Below are 10077 nucleotides of genomic sequence, written 5' to 3' on the forward strand. Positions count from 1 at the left end.
ACAGGTGGTTATTCAGTGCTTTGGTTTGTTTTTTTAAGTGGCTCCTCTCAGGCTTTCTCAGTTCAGAAACTACCTGTCTGACATAGATACCTCTTTTTCCTTCACCCACTCCTCCCAGGTCAGGATAAATATTTTTTTTTTAAAGAGCAGACTCCAAGACAAACTCATTTCTGTTTGACCCAGGTAAGCTGCAAGTGGTTCCCTGTGGTTTGTGCCCTTCAGATACCAAGGGACAGAAGTGCACAAGCATTACTAGGAATTTCTGAGGTTGAATATTTGGTATTTTCCACTGCGTCTCTATCCTGTGGTGTGGGTGAGGGGGGAATTGTAGGTTAGAGTCAGATGTACTTCATGGTAGGGCAGTCTGCTAGTCTTCTGAAGTAATTACTGTTGATTTTATGTTTTGTTTTTTTAAAGAAAAACTGATAATATCGATGCAAACTGGTAGGTCAGCAGCAGGAAGTTCAGTATCTCATTAAGTGTGTCCTGAAACCTCTGGCGTGTACATGAAAGTTGCATACCATCCACTCACATCCAGAATGATGGACCTTTATGAACTGGTGTTTTACGTTCTAGTTAGCCTGAAATTCAAGCTGTGGAAAAAAAAAAAAAAAAAAAAAAAAAAAAAAAAAAAAAAAAAAAAAAGTCATACCAAAGAATGCTAATGTGCTTTGAAACCTTTTCATTAAGGGGTAATGAGCAGCGAAGGCTGAAACAATGCCTTTATTTTCTTTTTCACTTCACCCCCCCTCCCCGTGTATTTTTCTTTAAACTTAATTTTGGTGGTTTTTGCTAGTTTGTTTTAGCCCAAACCGGGACAGAGCTCTTCCAAATGAGCTTTTTCTTTAAGCATGAAGGTTGCAGTGCCAAGATATCTCCGGCTTTTGCTCCATAGCAAATGTTATTTGCTGCAGCACCACTCTGAAAAGCAGCCATTATTTGCTTGCTATCTGAAATTTGCTGAGCCAGCAAGACAGGAAGAGCGAAGCTGCTTACCTGGAAGACAAGCAGCTCCAGTATGAGGCTGGAGAAGTGGCCGGCAGCGTCTGTGGGTGCTCACACACTTCGTTTAACCAACTTTCAAAATCCGGGGAGCTGTCACTTACAAGTAGGGATAGAATATTTTGAATGTCTAGAAGAGTACAGTTGCCAATTGTTAAAGTATTCCAGGATTGTGGAAAGCTGAAGGGCTGAGGTGTGGTATGTGTCTCTCTTCACTTTCTAGTACCTTTCGAGATACTGTTTGGCTTTCCTTAGTACATACAGCTGCCCTGGGCCCAGCTGGTAGAGTTAAGTTGCTCTTTTAACGGACAGGACAAAGAAGTTCTGTAATGATCATTGTTTTTCAGAAAAGCAACTTCAAAGCTGGGATTGAATGGCAGGGGTGTCTTGACAAAGAGTTTGGTATTCGGTCTGCTGGACATGCCTTTTGTTTTATGCCTACCTATTCTAGCCAGAAAGCGTGTCACTCTGGCTGCAGGAGCGGTTAAGCAGCCTGCTTTATGGCCAGAACCCCCCTGCAGCAGCCTTGGCTTTGCCACTTGCAGCTAAGACCCTGCTGTTCCCATCATCCAAATCTCAAACCTGTTTTTTGCAGTCATCTAAAGCTTGAGATTGTTTGTATTTGCTGAAGTGTGTATGAGTGGGTTTGTTGGAGGTTTGTCTTGTATGTGTTTGTTAATACCTTGTAGTATCTCCCCTCTTGCATGTGGCAGTCACAGTACTGCAAAATATTGTTACTCTTTTTTTTTTTTTTACTGGATCTGGTATTTTCTCAGAATGTAATTCCTCAGAAACAGAAAAAATCAGAAATACACTCTAAGTTACCTAATATTTCTTATGGATGCTGGTTTCTACAACCAGTATATCAGACCTGAAGGTGTGAAGTTCACTTGCTCAAGTAACGGAGCATTGGTTTGTATGATGACTTCAGAGTCATATTGCTGTGTGTAAGGGTTTTTTTTTGTCTGAAATAATACAAGTATGTTGGATGCAGTTCTGAGACCCTCAAGGTGTCCATCTTCCTTCTGCTGCCTCTGAGTTAAAATCAAGTACAGATCCAGATCGTTTGTAGGCCAAGTAGCAAAGAGAGGGAGCACTGAGCAGCAGTGCTGCTTCAAAGGTTTGTGATGATTTTTCAACCTGAAGGGCAAGCAGGGTTTCTTATCACCCTCCTGCTTATGACCTTCACTTGAAAGCAGAGTGAATGAGGAGTGATGTTTTCTTGTAGGCTTAAATTTAATACTTGTGCTTGTCAGCTTTGATAGCGGCCAGTGATTTCCCTCACCACCCCTCAGCAGATACTGCTCTGTTCGGAGCTGTCTGTAAACTGGAAGTAGGCTGATCTCTCATTGCTTCTCTGAAGACTTTATTGGCTGCTAGGATGTAATTATGAAATAATTTACTGAAGTCCAGGCTGCAGAGTATTTCATACTGTTAGCATAAAAAGAAGTTCACTATGAACTCTTAAATATACCCATTCCTTATTTGCTTACTTGAGCAACCCCTAACTTCAAGAAATAAAAGCTGATGCTATTACATGGCAAATAATTGTGGTAATAAGCTCGTGGGGGGTTACTGGTTTAACTGTTTTCATTCCATGGATTCTTAAACCAAGAAGGATCTTGAGTGTTTTCTCCCTGGTTCGTCATAGGCTCAGGACTGGTGAAGCTGTAATCTGCTCTTGCACGGGGGTCCGAGGCAACTATATTCTTCCTTATGTTGGCCTGTCCTAAGTGACTAAAGGCTTTCTTGTGCATCCGTGCTTTGGCTCGTGGACAACAAAAATATTTGGAACCCTTAAAAGCACAAGTTCTGAGGGTTCAGTTCATATTTTTTTTTTCTTCAAGACAGCATAGATTTGCTGTTGTTGCACTTAAAAAAGAAGCATTTCATGCTACTTCCCATTCAAAACCTGTTTCTTTGACAGGACTTCTATATTGTTACCTGTAATTTGTTACTATATGATAAACACTTTTCTATGTTTCGGTCTCTCCAGATGTTTGTAATGCTGGTAATGGCTCTTCTGCCTGACTGTGTCTTGTTTTAAGTTCTCTTTTTTTTTCCTTCAGAAGCCAGTCTCTGGTTGCTACTAATCTGCAGTGGGTTTGGGGTTGTTTCTTGGTTTGGCTTTTTTTTTCCCCCCTTCTCTTCTGACAACTGTAAAAAGTTGTTTTGAAAATCACGTGGCATAGGTGAGCCTTTTGTCTGATCCACTTTCGGGGGGGATTTATGGCATGTTTCCATTGCTGGTTGGGTTTATCTACAACTACAGTTGATGTTCAGGTACACGGGAGTTGTGGGGAAGGGGAAAGCAAACTTAGGTTGGTCTTAGGTTTACACTAATCATTAACTTAGGTTTTTATATATCTTTTTCTTTTTTGAGGCTATGACTGTTAGAGACTGTCTTTTCTGACTGTGTTTTAGGATCCCCTGTTTCATTTTTCAACCGAGATTTCCCAATCTCTTACAGCTGAGCTTCCTCCTCCGTATACTGCCATCGCAAGTCCAGATGCCAGTGGTGTTCCTGTAATAAACTGCCGCGTGTGCCAGTCGCTAATCAATTTGGATGGCAAGCTACACCAACATGTTGTTAAGTGTACAGTTTGCAATGAAGCTACGGTAAAATGGATTTTTAGTGTTTTCTTTTTGTGGAGGGGAGTGGGGGGAGGTCTGAGTAGAATTCATGTCCTCACCTCCAAAGGATGAGTCCCTTCCTGCCAGCCCTGCAAAGGACCTGTCAGCACAGCTGATCACTAGTGTAGCTAGCATGCAGGTTTGATGGTTGCTGGCACGAGGATGGTCTTAAGCAGTTGGAATAAATCTTCATGTTGTTGAGCTGGCTGTGCAGGATGTTTTCCTCTGAGGAGGACAAAAACCAAAGATATTGTTTAAGTCATTATTCTTCTGAAAAGAAAGGTGAAACTGGTTTTAGTGGGATGAAAAGAAATGAAGAACTGAATTACTCTGAGTAGAAGATATCAAGGAACTAATGCACACCTCTTGCTGGATGTCTGCTTTTCTCCTGCAATACTTTTCTCTACTCACCTGTTGAGTCAATTTGTTAGCTTGCTAACAAGCCACAACACATCAGTTTTGAAACACACAAATTGTAGGTTCTTTTCCAGTGATCACAGACCTCTTTGCTCTTCCTCCCCTTTTCTTAAAGTTTCCAGTATTTGGCCTCCTGCTTCTATTTTTTTTCCTTCCTGCCAGTTTTAGTTTTGGGATCTGATACTGCAGCACTTCATAGCTACTGGGTACATTTGCATCAAAAACACTGGGTTGGTTTTATTTTATGAAAAAAAAAAAAACAAGAAAGCCTTAAAACTGTAGGAAAACTTTTTTGTTCTCACATTTTTAAGTGAGGGAGTAGAGAACCTGCCATTAAGTACTTGCTTTCTCTGCCAGTATATAGTGTTTCAAACCAAGTGAAGTATTTTATAGCTCTTGATTTGCTGTATGAAAGGGACCCAGAAACTTGACTCCCAGATCAGAGAAAGATAATTTCAGTACAGTTTAAAATAACATTACAGTTCAGTGATATCTACATATGGTCTTAGTGACTGAGAACCAGACAGGGGTCCTTTCACTGTTGAATAAAGCCGTTGTATCAGGCAAGGAGTCTTGTTTGATGTTTTTACTGTTACACCATTATTAAGCTCACCTTTTAAAAAATAACTAACTGAAGTCTTGAATTCTTCATTGTTCAATATGAATAGTTTTTCCTTTAGTTTGCAGAATCTCGTTTGTTTAGTCAGTAAATTTGTACTTCTTCAGGAAGAGAGAAAACTTATTTTGTCTTGACTGTCAAGTTTCCTCTGTAAGAGGAACTGTATTTCTCTGTTAGCAAGAACTTGTCACTGAAGTTGTTCTGCTTTGTCATGCTATTATGAGGAAAAAAGAAGTGAATTACTGTGGCTTCTGACGTGTGTTCTGGTATTTTTTTTTTCTTTGTTTAGCCAATCAAAAACCCTCCTTCAGGGAAGAAGTATGTTAGATGTCAGTGTAACTGTCTTCTTATCTGTAAGGATACATCTCGGAAAATAGGCTGTCCAAGACCAAACTGGTAAGAATAAAAAAAACCTGTAAGTGCCTTGTAATTTTCTCTAAAACTGTAGTGGTCTTTGTGTTGAGTATTTAAAACTAAAAATGGTTCAAGCCTGGGTGTCTGTACATAGAATCATCTGGTTGGAAGAGACCTTCAAGATCATTGCGTCCAGCTGTTAACACTGCACTGACAGGGTCCATACAACATGTACCTCAGCACAGCATCTATACGTCTCTCAACCACTTCCAGGAATGGGGACTCCACCACCTCCCTGGACAGCCTGTTCCAATGCTTCACAACCTTCTGTGTAAAGAAATTTTTCCTGATATCTAACCTAGATCTCCCCTGGTGCAACTTAGGGCCATTTCCTCTCCTCCTGTCACTTGTCATATGAGAGAAGAGAGCAACCCCCCAGTACAACCTCCTTTCAGGTAGTTGTACAGAGCAATAAGGTCTCTCCTCAGCCTCCTTTTCTCCAGGCTAAACAATGCCAGTTCCCTCAGCTGCTCCTCATCAGACCTGCTCTCCAGACCTTTCACCAGCTTTGTTGTCCTTCTCTGGACACACTCCAGCAGCTCAACGTCCTTCTTGAAGTGAGGGGCCCAAAACTGGACACAGTACTCAAAGTGGCCTCACCAGTGCTGAGTACAGGGGGCCAATCACTTCCCGGCTCCTGCTGGCCACACTAGTGCTGATGCATGCCTGTAGACACAACTTGTGCTAGTGTCAATTTCTATTTATTTTTTAAGATTAAATAGGAAAAATTTTTCTTTTTTATGTAGTGATAATCTCAAATGCATGTTTTCCATTTTAGCGACTTCATGAAGAAGAGAACAGTGTAAAGAACAACAGAGAAGAAAAATCACTTCTTGTTTCCGAGACTTAACATCCATAATTTCTTGCAAACTTAATTACTGTACACACACAGGTTGCTCAGTTTGCCTAGTGCAGAGTGGGAACTTCAGAATGAAATGGGAGAGGGAACAGTAGGTTGGCATCAGTCCTATGCTCCTTTCTATGTTGCGTTGAGTTTTCAATCTCCTCTCAGCTTTCCACTTCAATTTATGTTTGTTATAAAAGAAATGGGCGCGATTGCCATAGTGAGCATTCTTACCATTGGGCTTAGGGTGTTAAAGGTCCTGCTGAGGTAGGAGTAATTTGGAAGTGGTGCAGCTCTAACACCACTTCTTCTTTTGTTTTTGTTAACGCAGTGTTGGGGAAAGCTTCAAAACATTCCAAATATTTTCTGAGTGTGGAAAAAAAAAAAAAAACATTCGTGGGATACTTCAGTTGCAATACTTCGTATGGTTGGTAACCAAGCTAATTCAGAAACTCCCTAACTTTATTAAAATAATCTCAAAAGCATGTGTCTTAGCAGTTTCCCTAATACAGTCGATGTATTTGACTTTCTAGAAGACGAGCAAAATTGGGGTACTTTGAAGAAGAGAGTTGTGAGTATGTACTAAACAAAAGGCTCCAGACCGAAGGGAGGGCATCCAGAATATAGTTTTGGTTATACATGGAGAAAGATGCAGTGCAAGTTAAATAATGCTTTGATTTTTTCTTTCCCTTTTTTCATGCTAGGAAGTCTGATCCTTGTTCTGCTTTGAGTTGGTGAATTTGGGTACTGTCATTTTGAATGGACAAACTGTGTAATTAACATTGAACATAAAATCAAATATTTACAAACTGTTTTTTAAAGTAAATTGATTGCATTTAGTCAACCTGGGGTGGTTTTCTTTTTTATTTCACTCAGTTTGAGTGGAATTTTTACTGTACAAATGCAGATATGCTGCTTATATTGACATGGTTGTCAGTAGCATGGGAAGGAGGAATATCTGATTTGGGAAGGAGAACTAGGTTTTGTAAGAGTCCTTATTCTATTTACATGTTTCACATGTGTATGTACATCGCACCTCACAGCCTTGCTCAGCTTGGGTATTAAGATTTCATTTTCCAGAGTGTTGCTGTCATATGATGGCAAGTCTTTGATTTCTGCAGGATTCTGGCTGATTTTACAGTGAAAGAGAATGTTTTCAAAACTGAAAAGGAAAAGACTTTGGAGAGACACCAGAACGGGGTGCATCATTTGCTTAAAAAGCAGATTATAGTTTGAAAGTGTAACATATTTGGTAGTGATTGAGCAAATTGCTTCAACTCATCATCCTTCTCTTTTGCTAACTTAATTACATGTACATCTAATGTTCTTAACACAGTAGACGCATCATTACTCTTGGTCCGGTAATGCTGATCCCAGAAGAGCAGCCAGCTCAGCCTGCCTTGCCAGTTCAACCAGACGGAACTAGGGTGGTATGTGGGCACTGTGGAAATACATTCCTTGTAAGTAAAGCTCCAGATTCTCCTACTCGCCTCGTTGTGCTGTTCCTCAAGCTATTTGTTGTAAGCACTTTTAAGAGCACGTTGCCTGACTATGGCGTCATTGAGGCACTAAAGCTTCTTCCGTGCTCATATTGCTATGGGTGTATAGTCTGTACTTGGTTATCTCTACATGCATTTTAAGAAAACTTTTAACAGTCTTTCTGTGCATGCATGGGTAAAGCCCAAAGTCAGTCTCATTGCTTAGTGATGTGAGAGTCGATGGTGGTGGAAAAGGAAGTTATGCTTCCTGTTTCTGCTGAAGCTTGCAATGATGGTTATGTTCAGCAGTGGATAAGAGCAGTTCTACCTTTGCTGTATGGACTTCTGAAAGCTGTTTGTTACAGCACTTGCCATTAGCATATCTGTCAGTTGTTACAGAACTGGAGATTTTGGGTTATATGTGAGACTGACAGTTGATTCTGTTTTTGAAGCAGAAGAATGCAGGAATACTCTTTTGCTGTTGAACTGTTTGCATGGATAAGGGGCTGCCATACTTGAATTTGATTTAGGAAGAGTCTCCACAGTACACAAGTTAGCTTTAGCTTCATCATCTAGAAACGTTTGTCAGGTTTGTGAGTTATGGGAAATGGTTAAGACAAGTGGTACAGCTGAATGAGCTGCATAGTCACCAGAGTGGTGTTATGTTCCAGAAACAAAGGATCATAAAATACATAAAGGTCAGAGAATATTCCCAAATGCATTTTATGAAAGGAAAAAGGAAGCTTAGGGGATGGCAGCCCTTGTTGGCTTGTATCAGCAGGGAGAGATGTGTTTGTCTGTGATGGGCTGTGCAATGGAATAGATTTGTTCCTTCAAATCTCTACTTCAGCTTTATGGATCAGTGAGGTGCCCAATAATGGCTTAACTACTAGAGTAGGTGATGAATTCAGGGAGCAGGTGGCTTTTACCCTTTTTTTTTTAAAGGGGAACTAGGGATTTGATTATGAATTTATAAGTAATGTAGTATCTGAGAAACCCTTAGAGACATGCTTGAAAAACATTCTATCTACTAATTCTTCTTGTGTATATATATATATTAAAATATTCCTATTATAAGCCTTGCTGAAGAACCATACTCTGTAACTGGAGATAGCTGGAGTGGGTTTTCTGTTTGCTTTTTTAAAAATGCAGGTCTGTGTGTGACCTTAACTAGTAAGAACGCTGTATGCAATGTAGAATAACGTTACTAAAAGAAAACTACTGGATCTGCGGAAGAAAAAGGCTGTCTCAAGTACATATTCTAAACCAGGAATCTTTTATGAAAGGTTGTGTTTTCTTTTAGCTTTTTTTTTAAATACAGTAGCATGTTGCAAACTGTTAAGTACCTGCATGAACACTGTAGTTCAATACAGGGTTATAATTTAATTTTGTAATGCAATTATATTTTTTAGCACAGCTTTAAAACTGCACAGGCAAAGCAGTGCTGTAGAGAGTTATGGTATTAAACTTTACTGTGGTCTCTTAACACAAAATACTGTCCTTACTATGTGATTTAATCTTATTGTTTATTAGGGAGAGACAGGGCTATGAAGTAATTTGGCCTGTCTTTGGGGGCTTTCATAAGCATGGGAGTTTTATTTATGTTTATCACCTATTTACTTTCTGTAAGTCCAGCCCGAATTGATTCTGTAGTTTACACTATGAATTTCTTCAGGTGAACATAAGGAATAAAAGAACCCCCAAACCCATAAAGGCTGGCTTTGCCCATAACTACTAAGTTATGCCTTAAAAGGCTAAGTTTTCTATTTTGGGATTTGTGTATGTGACTTCAGATCTGATGGTTGCTTTAGGGAACTGCATGATTTTGAACTTCATAGTCCTGTCTGCCAGTAAAACCAATTTATCACTTCATGGTATATTGCAAAGAAACCCTCAAAATCATCAAAAAAATCGAAGATTGTATTCTTCCATGCTCGGTTATCAGGAAACAAACCCGTTTTCTCATTTTGTCCAGCTTTCGCAGCACTCTTTTTCTTCTACATTTTTCTGTTACTAAGTTTGAGATTCTGCAAGTAAGTTTTTCTAGTTAAAAAAACAGGAAATTGCTTGGTTTGAGAGTGAGCAGAGAAGCCAGCCTGGAAACTCCGCTTCAGTGAGGGTATTTCTGTCCTGTGAGATGTTCACATTGTAAAGGAAATATGTAATGCTAAATGCATCTTATGGCAGCTCAGTAAGGTATTTCCTTTGCATTACTTGGCAGTTAAAATAAGTAAAATAGACAAGTAAAGCTAGAATCCCTGGGGTGGAAAAAGACAAACTGTCGGTTGCTTGTTCTGTGCTCTTTTAAGAGTATCACCTTGTTCACCAACTTTCTAAGATTTTTTTTTTTTTTAAGTATGGGTTGTGCTTTCCCTGCCTCTACACGTGGTGGGTGTTTTTTTTGAATTATTAAAAGCACGCTCCATGTTATGGAGTGAGTGTCTTCAAGTTTCTCCATTTCAGCTGGAGAAATGACTTAGTACTGAAGTGATGCTGTAGCTGAACTATCATTAGTTATTCACATTTTGTTCATCAGATTATTTTTTTCCTTGGGTAACGTGATAAGGGTCTTTTCTGTATAAGTTTTCCACTGTTTCTGGCAGATTCGGAGTTCAGACAGTGGAAAAAGTGGTAAAATAAGAGGAGGGCGGGACAAGAGTTTACCTGTC

General features: G+C 39.7%; 1 protein-coding gene across 1 annotated transcript in view; it reads left to right on the forward strand.

Moving 5' to 3' along the window:
• Positions 1-3426: 3426 nt before the first annotated feature.
• Positions 3427-10077, forward strand: part of TMEM55A (transmembrane protein 55A) — a gene marked incomplete at its 5' end in the record, with an annotated part of 17621 nt that continues 10970 nt past the window's right edge. Inside the window, 3 exons of the mRNA XM_010133250.1 lie at positions 3427-3621; positions 4962-5068; positions 7267-7390. Of these exons, the coding sequence (XP_010131552.1) occupies positions 3427-3621; positions 4962-5068; positions 7267-7390 (426 nt within the window). The remainder of the gene's footprint in view (positions 3622-4961; positions 5069-7266; positions 7391-10077) is intronic.

The sequence above is a fragment of the Buceros rhinoceros genome, unplaced genomic scaffold, assembly GCF_000710305.1.
Source record: "Buceros rhinoceros silvestris isolate BGI_N320 unplaced genomic scaffold, ASM71030v1 scaffold7483, whole genome shotgun sequence".
Lineage (NCBI taxonomy): Eukaryota > Metazoa > Chordata > Aves > Bucerotiformes > Bucerotidae > Buceros > Buceros rhinoceros.